We start from the raw sequence: 21,091 nt of genomic DNA, 5'->3' as shown, positions 1-21,091 counted from the left end.
TATCAATGTCCTCAGATATGCAGGTGACACCACCATTATGGCAGAAAGTAAAGAACTTAAGAGCCTCTTGATGAAAGTGAAAGAGGAGAGTGAAAAGTTGGTTTAAAGCTCAACAATCAGAAAACTAAGATCATGGCATCCAGTCCCATCACTTCATGGGAAATAGATGGGGAAACAGTGGAAACAGTGGCTGACTTTATTTTAGGGGGGCTCCAGAATCACTGCAGATGGTGACTGCAGCCATGAAATTAAAAGACGCTTACTCCTTGGAAGGAAGGTTATGACCAACCTAGACAGCATATTAAAAAGCAGAGACATTACTTTGTCAACAAAGGTCTGTCTAGCCAAGGCTATGGTTTTTCTAGTGGTCATGTATGGATGTGAGAGTTGGACTATAAAGAGGGCTGAGCACTGAAGAATTGATGCTTTTGAACTGTGGTGTTGGAGAAGACTCTTGAGAGTCCCTTGGACAGCAAGGAGATCCAACCATTCCATCCTAAAGGAGATCAGTCCTGACTGTTCATTGGAAGGACTTATGTTGAAGCTGAAATTCCAATAATTTGACCACCTGATGCAAAGAACTGACTCATTTGAAAAGACCCTGATACTGGGAAAGATTGAGGGCAGGAGGAGACGGGGACAAAAGAGAATGAGATGGATGGATGGCATCACCGAATCAATGGATATGAGTTTGGGTAAACTCCGGGAGCGGTGAGGGACAGGAAAGGCTGGCGTGCTGTGGTTTGTGGGGTCGCAAAGAGTTGGACACGACTGAGTGACTGAACTGAACTGAACAGACACTAATGTGCCTTTCTTAAGTTGGCCCTACATATTTGTCATATTTTTTTTTTTACTTCAGAAGAGCTTTAATCATGAAATATAGTCCAAGAAAAAGAAATATCACCTGCATCAGTGCAACTCACATTTGCCTTGCCTGTCTCTTTTAACAGTCTTTGCTGTATTTGTCTTAGCAAAGTAACAAATTATTAGCCATTTGGAATGTATGACATTAAAATTTCCCTGTAAGCAGAATTCACTTTTATTTAACAGGTCCATGTGCTAATGATCCATCTTCTGGTGATCATTCATATTTTATAAATCACCAACTGAAAGCATTAGTTTTTAAAATAATTCTTGATCTTAAATTCTTGGTTTTAAAATCTACTATAAAGTTTGTATCTATAGTATTTAAATAACTTGCAATCAATTTATTGATTACATAACAAATTTCTAGTTGTCTAACTTAAGGGTGGTAATCTTTGCAGGATGGAAATGCAGCAACAATGACAGCCACATAAAAAACACTATGTGAAACAAGAGTTGAAATCTGGGTTCAAATGTCATATTGGTTAGTAAAATGCCCCTCTAGTGAGCAAACTATTTATTTGAGGTTTAAAAAATCTCTTGCATTTGTTTCTGTACAGTGTTCACAGTGCATATATTTAAATTGAGCTTGCTAAATGAATTAACTCTGAAATATTGAATTAAATCAATTAAATGTGTTTAGTTAAGAGTTTTTTTTTTTAATGCTTCTCATATTTCTCTTTCACTGTCTGTGTCTCCCTACAATCATTTCTTTATCATAGAAATTCTTCTATGTCATATAATTGAAACATTTCTCTAGCAATAGATATTTTAAGATATTTGAAAGAAAAGATGTTATGTGAAAGGATTAGAAAGATTACACCATTCATTGGAATGGGGAATATAGATATGTTATGAAGAACCATGTGAGATGGAGAGAGAAAATAAAATCAGCAGTTAATTAGCAGCATCAGTAGACAAGAAATAAAAATTATAAGCTTGACAATAAAGGATAATTAGTTTTGAGGTGACTTTTAAAAAGCAGTCAAAGTTCAAGTTGAATATAATGAGAAATAATATATCCATGAATTATAGTTGTCAGATATATTCACTTTCAAAATGACTATATATGTGTGTAATTGTGTGCTTTTGTATAGAAAAATATGGTAGGAAAAAGGGAAGATAGTATTTCCACAGCAAGAGAGTTTTACCTTACATTTCTGTAAATATAACTGAATTATAATACTCTTCTTTTATCATAAACACAGAATTAGCTTGGGTAAACATTACACTAATACTAAATCTTTGTCAGTTTGCTTTTTGCATTTAGGTCTACAATCCATGAAGAAGTTATTTGTGTATGCTATCATAGGGATCACATTATCTTTTCTCATGTGATAGCTAAGCACTTCAGACCACAAAATTAACATAGGTTGCCTACACCTTACAACAAACACTACTTCTGTCTGTTAAGGCAACATCAAGCTAGAAAAGAAAAACTAGGACCAGTGTCCAAGCCCAATTATTGGAAACAGCACCACCTAGTCAATACCTTGACATATCATTAAATAGTCTTTATTTATGGATGGATATCTCCACTTTGTTCCATCAATTCAGTCAGTTCAGTCGCTCAGTCATGTCCAACTCTTTGCAACCCCATGGGCTCTATGCAGCACACCAGGCTTCACTGTCCATTACCAGCTCTCGAAGCTTGCTCAAACTCATGTCCATCGAGTCAGTGATGCCCTCCAACCATCTCATCCTCTGTCGTCCCTTTCTCCTGCCTTCAATATTTCAGGGTTATCATAAGGGTTTTTCCCAGTGAGTTAGTTCTTCGTATCCGGTGGCCAAAGTATTGGAGCTTCAGCTTCAGCAACAGTGCTTCCAATGAATATTCAGGACTGATTTCCTCTAGGATGGACTGGTTGGATCTCCTTGCTGTCCAAGGGACTCTCAAGAGTCTTCTCCAACACCGCAGTTCAAAAGGATTGATTCTTTGGTGCTCAGCTTTCTTTATGGTCCAACTCTTACATCCATACATGACTACCAGAAAAACCATAATTTGACTATATGGACTTTATTGGTAAAGTAATATCTCCATTTTTTAATATGCTTTAAGGGTTGGTCATAGTTTTTCTCCCAGGGAGCAAGTGTCTTTTAATTTCAAGGCTGCAATCACCATCTGCAATGATTGTGGAGCCCAAGAAAATAGTCTAGGACATAACTTTATTCTATATATCTGCTTTTCTTTCTGTAGCATGGCATCACACTCTCTAAATTACTATAGGTTTATAACTACTGATGACTGGTAGAGCAAGTGTTACAATCTTGTCCTTTGTTAGGAGTGCCTGGCTTACTTACAGATGTGTGAAGAATTATGTAAACTTATGCCAGTTTGTCAACCTCATTTAAAATTTTGTTAAGATTTTTGAATGGGATTGCAATGAATTTAAAAATTAATTTGAGGCTTCCCTAGCAGTTCACTGGTTAAGATTCCACTTCCACTGCAGCGGGCATGTGTTCAACCCCCAGTCGGGAACCAAGATCCAGCATACTATGCACCATGGCCAAAAAGTTTTTTTTAATTAATAAAGAAGTAAATTCAAGAAGAATGCCACACTTACAATATAAGTTCTCTAATCCTTAAACAGGATATGTCTATTATTTGTATCAATATTTCATAGTTTTGTTAAATGTCTTTTGCTAGACCTATTCCGTAATATTTGATCTTTGATACTGTTGAAATTATCTTTTTTAAAATATTATGTTATATTCTTTATTGGTTTCTATAAATTCAATTATATACATATAGTCTTCTACTTTCAAGAAAATTATCTAAACTGTATTAAATATTCTAATAGAGTATTTAACATTTTGTAGATTCCTTGGCATTTCTTATGCACTCAATAATATCAACTATGAAAACTAAAATTTATGAATCTATTTCTAGGACTATATGAAGTATTTTCCCTATTCTCCCCACTTAAGTGCAACAAAATCCCTGAATATTATATATAAAAGTTCCACAAGAAAAATGAAAGATGGTGAGGATAAGGCTGATTGGAAAACTCAGGACCAGAAAAATGGTACTGAGCGAGTCATTTCCTAGGCAGGTTGATAAGAAGTCTAGGGGTCCCCAAGGAGAGAGGGGTCTGGAGTTTTCAAGGAGGAAAAAAGACAAACTTTTTTTTTTCCTTCTCTACATTCCTTAGGATTATATAACAATAATGTGTCCTGCCTGAGGACAGTCTCTGGATTAAACCTTCTGGCCAATTCTGTTATCTTAAAATGTAAATTATGGGAGTAGGTCTGGTGAGGTCTTTACAACCTCTAGACATTCTTTGGATTCATTGGAGAGTATATAACTTCATTGCTAACATTAGCAAGGGGGTACTCTTTCTGCCCCCTTCTGATGCCTATGTCAGAAGCTTTCTCTATCTCCTTTATACTTTAATAAAACTTTATTACACAAAAGCTCTGAGCAATCAAGCCTCGTCCCTGGCCCCGGATTGAATTCTTCTCCTCTGGGGGCCAAGCATCCCGGTGTCTTCGTGTGATTCAACAACAACCTTTCAGTACAGTGGTGGGTGTTCTCTTTTTGTCTCACTTGTCCCAGAGACACAGGGCTGAAGAATCCAGCAGGCCAGAAATGCTAACCAGTGCAAACAGGAAAATGTCCATACCACAAAACCCTGTTTTCCACCAAAAATTGAAGAAAAGGCAAACTAGCAAAACAGCAAACTTTTAGTGACTAACTACTCTACTCCAGCCAAGCACTGTGAAAAAAATTATGTTCCCACTGTCATCCACACTAGCACTCTCCAAGGTTCAAACTTGAATTTCCACACTTTCCAGCCTAAAACAAAACCTTCCAACTGCACCCTCTCCTGATGAGGTGGTATTAGAGAAAGCCGTCTAGGGATCCAGGATCATTTTTTTGTATTTATTTTTTATTGGAATATACTTGCTTTACAAAGGTGTATTAGTTTCTGCTGTTGTTCCATTAGTCACTCAACCATGTCCAACTGTTTGCAATCCCATGGAGTGCAGCATGCCAGGCTTCCCTGTCCTTCACTGTCTCCCAGAATTTGCTCAAACTCATGTCTATTGAGTTGATGATACCACGACAGAGTGACTAACACACACACACACACACACACACACACACACACACATCTCTTCTTTAATGTTTGGTAGGTGGGAACATAAAACTGGATTTCCTTAGTCATGTCTGATTCCCTGCAACCTGTAGACTGTAGCCCACTAAGTTCCTCTATCTATGGAATTTTCCAGGCAAGAATACTGGCATGGGTTGCCATTTCCTTCTCCTGTGGATCTTTCTGCCCCTGGGATCAAACCTGCATCTCTTATGTCTCCTGCATTGGCAGGTTGGTTCTTTACCACTAGAATCACCTGAGATGCCCCAAACTATCTGAGTATGGTGTGTTTTACTTATGTTTTTGTGTTTTATTTATTTCTCAAAGAAGATGTATTCACTTATGGATTCAATCTATTTAAAATTTATAAAACCATTAAGATTTTTAAAACTTCTTGTTTTAATTTTAGAAGAGGTTTATCTAGGATATGTCCATTTTGCTTAAATTGTCAAGTGTGTTAGCTTAAATCTATACATAATACACTTATGACATTTCATGCCTGCTTTGACCTTTCCTTTTTCATGGGTTTCATCTTCCTTCCCTAACATCTTGCCTCAGTAAAGGCCAGAAAAATCTATCAAGAAATAGTTTAACACATTTGAACTTCAAATTTATTGAGCAGAAGAGTGGTCATAATTCCTGAGTGTCTTCTACCTGCCAACAAATGTTCATACAGTCAAAGTTGTGGTTTTCCCAATAGTCATGTATGGATGTGAGAGTTGGACCATAAAGAAGGCTGAGTGCTGAAGAATTGATGCTTTCAAACTGTGGTGTTGGAGAAGATTCTTAGGCCCTTGGATTGCAAGAAGATCAAACCAGTCAATTCTAAAGGAAATCAACCCTAATATTTATTGGAAGGACTGAGGCTGAAGCTCTAATATTTTGGCCACCTGATGTGAAGAACCAGCTCATTAGAAAAGACCCTGATTCTGGGAAAGATTGAAAGCAGAGAAGGTGGCAACAGAGCATAAGATGGTTGACTGGCATCACCATCTCAGTGGACATGATTTTGAGCAACTCTGGGAGATGAAGGATAGGGAAGTCTGGCATGCTGCAGTCCATGGTGTCGCAAAGAGTCAGACACGACTGAGCAACTGAACGATGATGTCTTCTACCTGGAGGTTTTTCTCTCACTATGTTAGTAGATATAAACATATCCAAAGGAGGTGAGAGAAGCAGTTCTGTTCAAATTCATCATGCACCTATCAAGATTCACATACAAATAGAATTATTTGTTTCATCATTTAGTGACACAGGCCCTTATCTACCTAAAATTTCTACATGTTATATTTGCTATTTCTATACTACTATCTTTGAGAATATTCTCCCAAAATATTTTCTACATGTAAGAAGCCTGGAATTAATTTACATAAAGATATATCTTATCTTTGGTATAGTTCTTTTATGTCCTTTACTTTCAAAAATAGATTTTTCAGAGTCCAGGTTTACATAATAATGAACACTGTATTTCACCTTTACTATGTCAAGTTAGGAAGAAGAAACATACCAGCTCATACTTTCCAAACCAACTCATTTCTGTGTTTGAGAAGATATTTCACCAAAGAGGAAAATTAGAAAGTTCAAAGAGTCAATTCAAAGAGAAGAGAAGGTAAGAAAGTGGTTAGAAGTGGAAATTCCCCACTTATTTACTTAAGACTACCTCTTCTGAGCTTTTATGGTAACCAATATGAGATCACTCACACACCTGTGATTTAAAAATAAATTTGACCAATTTGCATAATTTGTTTTAATTCAAACAAAAAATGGAAGCCATGATTCTCAAGAAGATTAAAAGCTGTTTAGGAACCTAACTCGCCCATTGAAAGAAAAAGGAAACTTAAAAAAAAAAAAAAAAAGATGAACAGGTTGTCTCCGGAAATTGTATCAGGCCTGAAGTTTGCGGTTTCTGTAAACGTAGGCCACCAAAAAGGATTCTGCTGAACTGCTGCCCAATAAGGACTGTATATCCTGTCTTCTCTGTACCACTTTGCATGCAGCTCACATTACTTCATTTCCTTTCTGGAACCTTCCCCCGGATTCTTCATATATGGTCAAACGTGAAGGAGAACTGTGTTGAGTTCTAGTGGCTTCTTCCAAATTTGTCCAGGCACTAATTTCTCTAAGTCTCAGTTTTCTCAATTGAACTGTGAAATCTTAATGATAATCTTTGCCCTGTGATAGCCCTCAAAGTTTTGATATGTTCTTTATGAAATGAAACTTAGGAAAGATCTCTAAAAAAAGTTGAAAGTTATATATTATGACCATGTGTGTTTTGTAAGGAAAGAGTGTATTTGCACAAGTTTGGTTTCTTTAGGATTTTTAATGTGTTTCTTTGCTTCAGAGAATTGAATGCATCAGGGGTGACCACACAGCAAGTTGGCTTCCATATTTAGATGAATAAAGAGCAACCGAAATACCCTCTGACCCCAAAGTCTCTCTTATGTCGCCCTGACCCTGAACACTTTGCTTTGTCCTATTTAGTGCCATTTCAAGGTGAGCTATCTGTCTTTGATTTAACAAACACTGATTAGTAATATAAACATAGAATTCACATGGAAAGACACTCTTGCAAGAGAAACTATAGGCTTTTAATAATTACATCACGACAACAGGTATCAACCAGAATTGTGCTTGGTAACTCCTATTCATTGTTCACACCTCTGCATGGATTTAAGTTGACTGCTTTCTCAGATATAAGGCAGATTTCTTACACTTAAAAAAAAATCGACTGCAGAAGGGGAGGGAGGAGTAATAAGAAAAAAATTAATTTTGCAATGAAATTCAAGTTATTGCAGAAGACTTGAATTATATCAGGTATGAGGTATTCAATTAAGTATTGAATTGAATAGTATGAGGGCCAGTGGATACACCTAAGAAGCCCAACAATAGCATATGTTCTTGGTAATTTGATTGGTTTTTATGTTTTCAGTGTCTGACTACTCCCACCTTGAAAAGTGTTAATTTCAACAAAATACTGCGCTCATAAAAAAACAAATAGAGAAAAATGATTTCAGAACATTATTTTTATTATATTTATATTATTATAATTATAATATTATTATTATAAAGACATTTATTTTCATAAAATAAGATCTCCAGACATCAGTTTTCTATGTACAATGGCACATGTAACATATAGTACATATATTATACATATATATATATAGGGAAGATCTATTACACATATTACATAGTAGTGTATATAACATGTAGTACATATAGTATACATATGTTATTACATACACTATACATAAATATATAATATGTATAAAGTATTTATGCATGTGCATATATATAAACATGCTTATGTAAGTATATATGTATAGTATCCATTCACCTGATTATGACTGAAGAAATAAGAAAACTTGAACACAAATAAGTGTTTTGGTGTCACAAAAGCTGTTAGAGTTATAAGAGACTACAGTTTCCTCATCTGTAGTTTAGACAGACGAGAGTCACATTACATCATATCAGCAACTATACTGTGACTGCTCAGTTATTATCTGTTAACATCTTCCATCAAAGGAGGAATTTTTCTTTCCCATGATCTTAATCAAACTTTATTCCTTCACTTATTACTAAAGGCCTAATCTATACAAGCACAGTGGTAGAAAACTAATTTTCTCATTTATGATGTTTTCTTTATAAAAGCCTTATAAGTTGGATATTAATATTTTCATTGTACACTTAACAAAGCCAAAGTCCAGTAGAGTTGTATATCTGCAAATCTGCATAGGTAACAAGTGCTTGAGTTGATATTCACATACATTATTTCATGTATCCATCCAGCAAGTATTCGTTGAACTCCTATGTTCTAAGCTCTATTCTAGGTACAAGAGATGCATTGTTGTAAAATACAGCCATGTCCCTGCTCTTAAAGACCTTACTTCCCAGTGAGGGAAGTAAATAAAACAATTGATAGTTTAAAAAATATGCATTTATGTAAAAATTAAAAACAAAATCTCAGATGATGACATGTTCTATAAACTAAAAGAGTGAGATAATAGTGACTCAGTTAAGTTAGTCCCTCAGTTTTTCCAACTCTTTGCAACTCCATGGAGCACAGTACGCCAGGCCTCCCTGTCCATCACCAACTCCTGGAGTATAGTCAAACTTCTGTCCATTGAATCGGTGATGCGATCCAGCCATTTCATCCTCTGTCGTCCCCTTCTGTTCCTGCCTTCAATCTTTCCCAGCATCATGGTCTTTTCAAATGAGTCAGTTCTTCACATCAGGTGGCCAAAGTATTGGAGCTTCAGCTTAAGCATCAATCCTTCCAATGAATATTCAGGACCGATTTCCTTTAGGATGGACTAGTTGGATCTCCTTGCTGTCCAAGGGACTCTCAAGAATCTTCTCCAACACCACAGTTCAAAAGCATCAATTATTAGGTGCTCAGCTTTCTTTATAGTCCAACTCTCACATCCATACATGACTAGTGGAAAAACCATAGTTTTTGACTAGACGGACCTTTGTTGGCAAAGTAATGTCTCTGCTTTTTAAATGCTGTCTAGGTTGGTCATAACTTTCCTTCCAAGGAGTAAGCGTCTTTTAATTTCATGGCTGCAGTCACCATCTGCAGTGATTTTGGAGCCCCAAAAGATAAAGTCTCTCACTATTTCTACTGTTTCCCCATTTATTTGATATGAAGTGATGGGACTGGATGCCATGGTCTTAGTTTTCTGAATGTTGGGTTTTAAGCCAACTTTTTTACCCTCCTCTTTCACTTTCATCAAGATGCTTGTTAGTTCTTCTTCACTTTCTGCCATAATGGTGGTGTTATCTGCATATCTGAGGTTATTGATATTTCTCCCAGCAATCTGGATTCCAGCTTGTGCTTCAATGAGTCCAGCATTTCTCTTGATGTACTCTGCATATAAGTTAAATAAGCAGAGTGACAATATACTGCCTTGATGTACTCCTTTCCCTATTTGGAACCAGTCTGTGGTTCCATGTCTAGTTCTAATTGTTGCTTCCTGACCTGTATACAGATTTCTCAAGAGGCAGGTAAGGTGTTCTGGTATTCCCATCTCTTTCAGATTTTCCCACAGTTTGTTATGATCCACACAGTCATCAAAGGCTTTGGCATAGTCAATAAAGCAGAAATAGATGTTTTTCTGGAACTCTCTTGCTTTTTTGATGATCCAAAAGATGGTGGCAATTTGATCTCTGGTTCCTCTGCCTTTTCTAAAACCAGCTTGAACATCTGGAAGTTCACAGTTTCTGTACTGTTGAAGCCTGGCTTGGAGAATTTTGAGCATTACTTTACTAGCATGTGAGATGAGTGCAATTGTTCAGTAGTTTGAGCATTCTTTGTCTATGGAAGATAATTTGTGCAGATGTTCATGGAAGGTCTTACTGGGTACATGTGAGGTTAATATAAATGAGAAGAAAGACATAGCCATAAAAAAATCTGAGAGCAAAGCAAACAAAAGCAAGAGTACCTTCTATAAAATGAAAAGAAGTTTATCAATTTCAAGGAACAGAGTGATAGGATAGCTGGCCCATGAGGAACAAGAGGGACCATTGTGGGAGATAATTATCGACCTGTTAAGACTGCGTTCTTTCTCCTGCTCGTAACCTGCTAATTGTTCTGTGACATTCAAATTTCACAGGTAGTCAGTGTCCAGTTATGAAAATTAGTTTCACACTTACATGGAAATCATCAGAGAGGAAAACATACATTCAAAAATGGTAGAACTAGAACATGATTTCTGTGTTCACCCAATACACTATTGAAAAGTCTTGCTTTCCATTGGAGGAGATACATAGCAATGACGATCAAGTGTGTATTTACTTTCTTCTTTTTAAAATATTTAGCTGCACCACATGGCATGCAGGATCCTAGTTCCCCACCAGGGATTGAACCCATGCCTTTTGCATTATCTACTTAGCCTACAGTAGGTGGTAATTTCCTAACTAGCCTACAGTAAATGATAATTACTAGCCTACAGTGGTGGAGAAGGCAATGGCAACCTACTCCATTACTCTTGCCTGGAAAATCCTATGCACGGAGGAGCCTGGTAGGCTGCAGTCCATGCGGTCGCGAAGAGTCGGACACTTACTGAGTGACTTCACTTTCACTTTTCACTTTCATGCATTGGAGAAGGAAATGGCAACCCACTCCAGTGTTCTTGCCTGGAGAATCCCAGGGACGGGGGAGCCTGGTGGGCTGCCATCTATGGGGTCGCACAGAGTTGGACATGACTGAAGCGACTTAGCAGCCGCCTACAGTGGTGGTGTACTTGCTAAGTTGTGTCCGACTCTTGCAACCCCATGCACTGTAGCCTGCCAGGCTCCTCTGTCCGTGGGATTCTCCAGGCAAGAATACTGGAGTGGGTTGCCATTTCCTCTTCCAGGGGATCTTCCCAAACCATGAATTGAACCTGGGTCTCCTGCATTGCAGACATGTTCTTTACCAACTGAGCTACAGGAGAAGCCCAAGCCTACAGTAGATGTTAATTTCCCACCCAGTTGACCATAACATTTTCACAAAGGCTTTATTCTGAAAACAGAATATCTTTATTCAAGTCACATTAATGACAAAATTTGAGGGTACTAAAATTATTAATTAGAGCAGTGTTTTGATCCTCTTGTTAAATCACCAGATATAGACATTCTGCATTTATTTTGCATTGAGCTTAATAACTTACCTGGATGACATTGATACTATGGTAATATATTTTTATAGTAATTATACTCTAATCTAGCAAATGGAAGAAAAATGGAATAAAAAGATATTACTGAGGGGAAATAAGGCAGTCCAAATGACAGTAATATATAACCTGAAAATTGAGGAGATAAATGAAAGAGACCATTTAAGATAAACAATTTTAGAACATAGAAAGGAAGTTCCAGCCACAAGGTTTCTATTTCCTGCGTTAAAGCAACTACTTACTAGATGATAACTTAAGAAATTAGTTCCCAGGGAAGACGTGAATGGCACATTTCTAAAAGCCAGTTTATAGCTCGCTAAGTAAAACACTTCCAGACTGGAGAAAGATCCATGAGGATAGATGTCTTAAATTTTTTAACCAACAATAAATCTTCTAACCCCAAACGGTGTTGGGTTCAAAGCAGATGTTCAATGCATATTAGTTGTTAAATGTATGATTTAATGAATGAACGGGATTCCAGGGAAATATGACTCTTCAAATTATTTCCATCTCAAATATAGGAATCTCTAACTTTTAATTCTTTACTTGGATATTCTATTTCCTAAACTATTTGTTTTCTACAAATTTCAAAAAGATATCTCAGATTCTGGGAAATTCCCGCTTGCCTCTTCATATTGCACTTACAGTTGTGAGAAAGCACATTTCAGATGGCAGGGGAAACCCACAGCTCACCACAACAACACATTGTAAACTGTCTGGGCCTCTGGAGCATAAATTAAAGAGAACTGGAGTATCTGAGCGATTAGGAGGTGAGAGGAAGGGGGTGGAGACAACATAGCTGAATATAAATGCTGAGGTATCTCAAAGACACAGAGACGGAACAAGAGCTCCAGCAGAGACTTTCACTGTAGGTTGGCTCCACCTGGGATTAACCAGGGGGATTGTGACAAGGATAAAGATGACCTCTGAAGATTTTTCTGCAACAGAGACCAGCTCCTTGCACCTGAAAAGAGAACAACAAAGTAAGTCAATTCTTTTTCTCTAAATACTGGTAATATCTATATCTATGTTTATATCTATCTATCTATGATATATACCAGTAGTTGGGGAGAAAATCAAGCTTGCCTTTTGTAGAAAAACTTGGCTATGTTCTATTTGATCAAGATATAAGAGAAAGTGGGAAGAAGTAAATATTTCTTTATCTATGTGAACACAGAATACCTGAGACATGAAAGGAAATCACAAAGGTGAATTTTAGAAACTCCTTAAAGATTTATCTCTTTGTTTTATTTTATACCATCTCAGTTTTTCAGATTTAATTAGAAAATCCCCTCCCTAGCCCAACGAAGTATCATTTTTTCATAGCCATCTGGACATCCCTTAGGAAGCACTGCCTCTCTTTATGAAAAATTCTATTTTTTGTTCTTGACTGGCTGAACCTTGTACCATTGTGTGCTTTTCGTGGGCTTTATCTTGTGTTCTCAAGAAAACATCCTCCAGTTGCTAAGAACACAGGTTTCCAGACTTTGAGAGAATAGCCATATAAGCATCTGAATATTTATAGTGTCCAAAGGCAATTTATTGTGAGAACCTCATAAAGAATTCTTGAAAACACAGTCTTCTTCTCTAGTCCTATGGGTACTCTTTTCCTCCATTTCACTTTTCTATTTGTTGTTGTTGCTGTTCAGTCACTAAGTTATGTCTAACTCTTTGTGAACCCATGGACTGCAGCATGTCAGGCTCCCCTGTCCTCCACTGTTTCCCAGAATTTGCGCATATTCATGTCTCTTGAGTCAGTGATGCTATCTAATCATCTCATTCTTTGCTGCCCCCTTCTCTTCCTGCCTTCAATCTTTACCAGCATCACGGTCTTTTCCAATGAGTCGGCCCTTTGCATCAGGTGGCCAAAGTATTGGAGCTTCAGCATCAGTCTTTCCAGTGAATATTCAGAGTTGATTTCCTTTAGGATTGACTGGTTTGATCTTGCCCTCCATGGGGCTCTCAAGAGTCCCCCAGCACCACAATTTGCAAGCATCACTTCTTTGGCACTCACTTTTCTATTTCACCTTTCTAATCGTGGACTTCAAATTCTATATGAATCAGACATTTTTCTTCCTTTCTTTTATTTTTCATCAAAATCTACACTTTTGCTGTATCACTTTTCTCCTTTTCTGTTTGTCTAATCTATCCACAGACCTTTTCATCTCTTGTCACCAGGATTTTTCCATTGTTTTCCAATAACTTTTTTGGTGAAACTTTCTTGACTTATTTCATTTCTCTCTCTCTTCCTCTCATGTTAATGAGGTGCCCCAAACACTAGAAGATAGGAACTAGAGTTTACTTGTAAACACAACTATCCAGTAACAAAGAATGTGTTCTGAATAACAGAGGTGAAAATATCTAGAGGAGGGGGTTGTTTTCTGAATATGTGTCTACTAGCATGGTTTGCTTTAGAAAAGCATTCATTGCCTCTGATAAAACTATCTTTCACTTAGGAACACAAAATCAAGTGTGGATATTGCAAGCCACACAAATTTTTTGGTGACCAGATACCCATAACTTGATGACTCAGCTGAGCTTCCTGAAAGAAAAAGTATATTTAAGAATAAAACCATTCAATAATAGCATAGTTGAAATAAGAAGGAATTAATTGTAGGAATTGTGAACTTTTCCTGAAATCATCCCAATCTTCTATTGAATATTTGATTTATGAATATTAATTCTATGCTGCTCTTGTAGCTTTATCAGTGTGAACAATCTTTGAGCACCACCCTTGGGGGATTCAATATGTAGTAGAGGATTTGTTTTCAAATTTCTCCATTAATGGACAGGGCTTGTAACCAAAGCGGAAGTATACTCTTAGGGGAGTGTTTTGTTGCCTAGGTGATAAAACAAACTGTGAATAACAATAGCCCTAACTAATGAACTAATGATATAACTTAAAATCAGAAAATCACCTCCTCAGCTTATCCACTGGATGTCCAAGCCAACAGTGCGAGTCCAGTGGATAAGCCAGTGGACTCTGGCATCCATGAGCTACTTGGATGTGTTGATACCTGCTGAGGAGCCAGAGATGTTCCTGCATTGAGTTTGAGCCCCTTCATTGAGTCTCACATGGTGAGAAGTGAAACTAGACAGAGAGCTCTGAACTTGCTACCCTAACTACCAAGCGCTACTTCTGGTAATAGTTGTATGCTGATGAGAAAATAAAGATTTGCTTTAACAAGTTGAGAGAAATAGAACCAGATAGGAGTGAAGTAAAGTCTTCTCTTGGAAAATTTGAAAGCAGATCTATGCTGGGAAAAACAACCTTCAGAAGAGGCAAAAGTTGTCTTAACATCCATTGCATAGTAAATTGCTTTGAAGGAAAGCAGCATCTCTTTGTCTAGTTAAACCTTAAAGAATACAATTATAATATATGTCGATTTTCATAGCTACTCAGTACATATTTGGGCAAATATTTTATGATCTCATTATTGTGACTGGATTGTTTCATTTCTAGCCAAAAATAACTTATTCAAAATTTGAGGAAATGTAACTTATAAATTTCACATAAGAAGGTAGGGAGACATATAATATTTTTTTTAATGCCTCAAGAGAAAATCAAATATCTCTTTCTTACTTCTGTAGCCTGCCTCATCATCCACTTTCTCTCCTCAGGTCATGCCACTGGGACTTATTCTGCAACATATCATGAAGGGTCCATTCAAGTTCCTATCCCATGTGCTGTAGTAAACGTGGTCTTCATCACCACTCTCATCATAGCTCTTGTTGCTCTATCAGGTGAGTCTGCATTTCATGAGTTCATCAAAAATTCTGATTAATCTTAAATTATCTCATTTTTCGTACATGGTCAATTTCCTAGGAAATATAAAATATGGTTCCACATTCCTTAGATAACTGATACAATACTTTTCTAGTTTTCTAGTGCTTTAGAACTATTAAAAATTGTCTATGATTTATATAATACCATGGGATAAAATTACATGTGAGAAGATATTTAACTCTGGAACAGAAGGGGTTGATTTAGATTCTAAACAAATTGATATTTAACTGGAAAAATGTGGGCTGCCCATTCATTGTTGATTAAAAAATGATATCTAAGCCATAGATTAATCAGGAATTGGACAGTCTCTTATCTCAAAAGACACACAATAGTGGGTATGGATAATTGAGATAATTAAGAATATATCTAGAAGCTTCCAAGAGCTAGTTTTGTTATGGTATTTGAAGCATACAGCTATACCAAGATTCATTTGTGTTTTATACACACATGAAATTTTACAGTGCTAGGATACATTCCCCAGCCATAAACCTTTTTGTATTCTGAATTGCTACTCTGCTAGTATTCTCTCCTCCACCTTGCCATATAGAGTTATATCTATCACATCTTCAAATTCTTCCCCCTCTGCATTCAAATGCAAAGCCTTAATTTATAATGTACTGGGCTGGGCATAAAATTCAGTTTCTCTGTTACCTCGAACCAACTTTTCAGCCAACCCCAATACCTTATACCCCTTTTCAACTAGAGTCAAAAGACTATTTTCAAGATTTTTAAATTTCCCCTCCATTTTCTGACCAAAGTGACACCCTCTTATTTCTTAGACCTTGTACAATGATGATGAGGTACAATAAGAGATCAGATAAAGTGAAAAACTGCCTTCTTGCTCTCTAGGAATTTACCTTCCTTTTTTTATATCTTTAAATGGAGCATAACCTATAAAAATTCTGAATCAGTGTGCTGTACACCTGAAGCTAATATATTGTACGTCAACTATACTTCCATAAATTTTTTTTTTTAATTCATCTTCTTTCCTCTCTTCCTTTATCACCTAGTAGAGTATCCCTGAACTACTTTGTACCCTATGGGTACTTGGTTCCTTGTGTTGCTAAAACACACCATTTTTATGTTCACAGTGGGCCAGTATAACTGTCCAGGACAATACGCATCATCAGCGCCACCAAACACCCATGTGTTTCCATGCTCAGATGATTGGATTGGACACAAGGGGAAATGCTACCTTATTTTCAAGAAAACAAAGAACTGGACCTTGGCCCAAAACTCTTGCTCCAAACATGGTGCCACGCTTGCCATTATTGATTCCAAAGAGGACATGGTAAGATAGCATTCAAAAAGAATTCCATAAAGTATTGGTATTCTTTTTATTTTATATAGCTAATCCATGATTTTCTTCTGTTTCCTTCTAAGTGTAGATATTCTGTCTGTCTCTGACCCGGGAAAACTTAGTCACAAGAAACCACATGATCAGTCTGAGGTCCAAATGAGAGTCCAGTGTAGTCTTTAAGTGTGATGTGTTTAGCTTCAAAGATCAGAAATCCAAATGAGCTGAACCCACATAGCACTATTAATCATTAGTTAATACAAATGATCAGCTGAGCTACAATGCTTACTAGTTGCAGATTTGAAAAACAGAATTTATTACATACATACCAAGAGGGGTGGTTTAACATACACTTCCTTTGTTCTTCCTTCAAGAACTTTTTAAAACAACATGTGGGTAGAGCTGAACACTGGATCGGGCTGAAAAATGAAGCTGGCCAGACGTGGAAATGGTCAAATGGCCAAGAATTTAACAACTGGTGAGTTTCAAGATATCTCTTTATGCTCCCAAGGCTGCCAGCTCCCAAAGCTGGCAGCTTTCCTGTTTTTCTTTCAAAGTGTTGTTCTTTATGAGGGTTGTGCTCTTAGAAGCAGAGCTTTAACATTCTCTTTTGTATGTTATACTCTGTGGGAAGGGTCTCCAACCTCCAGGATCTAATGCCTGATGATTCAAAGTGGAGCTGATAAAAAAAATATAAAATAAAGTGTACCATAAATGTAATGTGTTCGAATCATCCCCAAACCATCCCCCTGCCCCAGTCCATGGAGAAATTATCTTCTATGAAACTTGTCCCTGGTACCAAAATGGTTGAGGACAGCTAAACTATGGAATTCTTAAAGAAGGGCTTTAATAGTAATATTATCCTTTTTTTATCTGCTTGGAGTTCATACAATAAGTACTTCTAGTAACTTGATCTCAGTAAATTCTAGTGAAATTAGATTCAAATATTCCAGGTATAATTATGATGATGTGAAAAAAATTTCCAATCTAATATTTTTATTTTATTGACAAGCTAGTTTTTGGAAAGGAATTCCCTTTTAACTTTCCCAGTTCTCATATCCACAGGGATAAAGAACAATATTTCCAACATCTATTGATAATTAGAAGCTTCTATGGATCTGAGAGAAAACTTGCCCCAAAATTAAAGATGCTGACTTAATTTCCATTACCTGTACGTTTTCAAGTTTGAAAGACACTGTATAAGTTTAGTATTAATCTTTGTCACTCAGATGTGAATGAACTGTTAGGTCTCTAGTTTCATGAAAATGAGAGATTTAGAGAACTAGTTTAAATCTCTAGAAAAAGAATCCTTAGTATGCCCCACATCCACAAATGGGCACCAGGGGCTGTTATCCCCGATAACTGTATGAACTAATATGCATGATTGTTGAACGTGCACACTTTCTGGGAAGTTTCTCAAAGGGTTTCTGCACTCAAAAATGAATAAGAGTCACTCCTGTAGTGACACACCAGCCAAATGAATGGAGCCCTTTACTCTTATGTTTGTATCTTCTCTCCACATACTATTCTTTTCCATCTTTGTCTACTGTCTCTACAGATTGTTCTCTGATCATTTGACTGACGTACTTGCCTCAAGCATTCCATCTTAAAAAAAAACAACAAAAAAAAGCAGAAGCCATCACCACCACCACAAAGTTGATTTTCATATAACTGAACGGAAATGATAGGCTGAAACTAATTCCGGTTTCTTTATTGTTTGACAGGTTCAACCTTACGGGGTCTGAGAACTGTGCAGTTCTGAACAGTGCAGAGGTCAGCAGCACAGAATGTGACAAGAATTTACACTGGATATGTAGCAAACCCTCCAAATAAAGAGGAATCATATTTGCTTATAGACATTCTAACATGGAACTCTAGGAAATGTGACAAATGTGGGCAACTGCCGCTCTCTGGTCAGAAGTTTCCCATTGAGACTTTGTGAAAAAAAACCTTTGTATTATTTGGGAAACTTTCTTCCACACAAGACTGGAAAAAAGGGAGAAAAATTCCAGGCATGTCTGCATTATGGAGTACTCCTGCCATGATCTGAAAGTGTCACAGGTTGACTGATAAATCTTGTCCAAGGATGAGATAAATGACTGCAAAGCTTTTGAGTGCACTTTATATATTTTTGATTCAGAGATAATAAAATAACTAGGTTTAGAGTTATTATTTATTGTTGAATGACTACAAACAATGTATGCCCTTCATGCATTTGTACTGTATGAAGGAATTAGATGGTGGTATTAAAAACTGAACGTTAACAAAGAAAATTTTAACTGGCAGCACAGAGATTTAGTCTAAATGCATTTTACTAACTCCAAGGACATTAGTAAATGGGCAAATGCTTATGAAATGAAGCTTTGTAATATTTCTCTCTTTTTAAAGAAGTTTGTCAAGTTTTTTGTTTTGTTTTGTTTTGTTTTCTGTCATTTCTCCACCAAAGAATGGGGTGATTAGGTATTTATGTTATTTTTTTCACTTCTTCACTGTAAACTTGTCTTTTTCAAAGGTATATAAAGTATTGCCTTATATACAGTCTCTCACAAAGATAAGGACAAAAAGAATACAAGGAATATTTGTAAAACAGATAAAAGTGTTGGAAAATGTGCAATATGTGATGTGGCAAATCTCTATCAGGAAAAAGTCTGTATTGTTCAAATCTGGAATAATAATAGTTCTATCTGCTTATCAATTTGTGGCTTTCCTGATACAATTCTATCATGTGCAATACTTCATGTGAAATATTTCCTAAGTGCAATAAGGTGTGTTTGTTTGTCTTTTGTATCCAGTGCAATTATAAGCTGCCTTTATGTATGTTAAAAAAAAAAGTAAAATAAACAAAATGGTTTCTAAGAAGTGGTGATTCCTACAAAATATATTAAAACTTACATCTCATACTAGAAAGGAAGAAACAGAATAATATAACATTTTTTGGAAGACATACCTATTATAAAACCTTAACTTTATAATGATTTGTACCTGGGAAGTTGTTTTCATGTGTGTTTTCAGAGAGCTCTATACAGAAAAAGTTCAGTAAATAGTCTAATTGACTTGAGAGGAATCTATGTCAGTTAAAAATTTTTCACCCTATAACTTCACTTTTTTCTTTTTTAAAACTTTTTATTTTGTATTGGAGTATAGATGATTAATAATGTGATAGTTTCAGATAAACAACAAAGGGACTCAGCCATACCTATATATGCATCTCTCCTTCCCCCAAATCTCCTCCCATTAAGAATGCCACACAACATTGAGCACAGTTCTCTGTGTTATACAATAGGCCCTTGCTGGTTATCCTTTTTAAATATAGTAGCCTTTACATGTTGATGCAAATGTTGTCCAAGTGAGAGAGTCATTTCCTAGACAAGTTTCTCTCCCCAAGGAGAGAAGGGTCTGGAATTCTCAAGGAGGAAGAAAGGACAAACATTTTTTTCCCTCTACATTCCTTAGGATTATGTATCCTGCCTGAGGACAGTCTCTGGATTAAACCTTCTGGCCAATTCTGTTATCTTAGAATGTAAATTATGGGAGTAGTCTGGTGAGGTCTTTACAACCTCCAGACATTCTTTGGATTCATTGGAGAGTATATAACTCCATTGCTAACACTAGCAAGGGGGTACTCTTTCTATCCCCTTCTAATGCCTATGTCAGAAGCTTTCTTTATCTCCTTTATACTTTAATAAAATTTTATTACACAAAAGCTCTGAGCAATCAAGCCTCATCTCTGGCCCCGGATTGAATTCTTCTCCTCCACAGGCCAAGGATCCTGACATCTTTGCATGGTTCAACAACAACCTTTCACGAGTTTCATCTCTACCTCACTAGTTGACCAGCTGTTTATTTAGAATTCGGTAGAAATTTCATTATTAGCTAGAAATTAAGTTAGCTAATACAAGAAAATGGACTTAGAACAGTACTTAGCTCAAACTGAACCCTAGTTCAGTTCAGTCACTCAGTCATGTCCGACACTTTGGACCCTGTGGACTGCAGCACGCCAGGCTTTCCTATCCATCATCAACTCCCGGAGCTTGTTCAAACTCATGTCCATCGAGTCAGTGATGCCATCCAGCCATCTCATCCTCTGTCATCCCCTTTTCCTCCTGCCTTCAATCTTTCCCAGCATCAGGGTCTTTTCAAATGAGTCAGTTCTTCACATCAGGTGGCCAAAATATTGGAGTTTCAGCTTCAGCATCAATCCTTCCAATGAACATTCAGGGCTGATTTCTTTTAGTATAGACTGATTGGATCTCCTTGCAGTCCAAGGGACTCTCAAGAGTCTTCTCCAATATCACAGATCAAAAACATCGATTCTTTGGAGCTCAGCTTTCTTTATAGTTCAACTCTCACAACCATGCAAGACTACTGGAAAAACCATAGCTTTGACTAG

At 36.7% G+C, this 21,091-nt stretch overlaps 1 protein-coding gene across 1 annotated transcript; it reads left to right on the top strand.

Annotated features, from left to right (window-relative positions):
- Positions 1 to 12,379: 12,379 nt before the first annotated feature.
- CD69 (CD69 molecule) lies at positions 12,380 to 19,560 on the top strand. The gene is made up of 5 exons (XM_006064665.4): positions 12,380 to 12,600; positions 15,239 to 15,361; positions 16,496 to 16,695; positions 17,076 to 17,179; positions 18,426 to 19,560. Exons 1-5 carry the CDS (start codon positions 12,537 to 12,539, stop codon positions 18,532 to 18,534), a joined length of 600 nt encoding a protein of 199 aa, XP_006064727.4. The 5' UTR covers positions 12,380 to 12,536; the 3' UTR covers positions 18,535 to 19,560.
- The last annotated feature ends 1,531 nt before the right edge of the window (positions 19,561 to 21,091 follow it).

The sequence above is a fragment of the Bubalus bubalis genome, chromosome 4, assembly GCF_019923935.1.
Source record: "Bubalus bubalis isolate 160015118507 breed Murrah chromosome 4, NDDB_SH_1, whole genome shotgun sequence".
NCBI classification, from domain to species: Eukaryota; Metazoa; Chordata; class Mammalia; order Artiodactyla; family Bovidae; genus Bubalus; species Bubalus bubalis.
Note: the sequence above shows the minus strand (reverse complement) of the source record. Positions and strands in the feature narration are given on the sequence as shown.

Excerpts from the sequence above, each read along its gene's own strand:
- CD69 (XM_006064665.4), top strand. The coding sequence starts at position 12,537 with ATGACCTCTGAAGATTTTTCTGCAACAGAGACCAGCTCCTTGCACCTG. Across the intron at positions 15,362-16,495 it reads AGCTCTTGTTGCTCTATCAG|TGGGCCAGTATAACTGTCCA; the intron begins GTGAGTCTGCAT and ends TTATGTTCACAG. Across the intron at positions 16,696-17,075 it reads TTGATTCCAAAGAGGACATG|AACTTTTTAAAACAACATGT; the intron begins GTAAGATAGCAT and ends TCTTCCTTCAAG.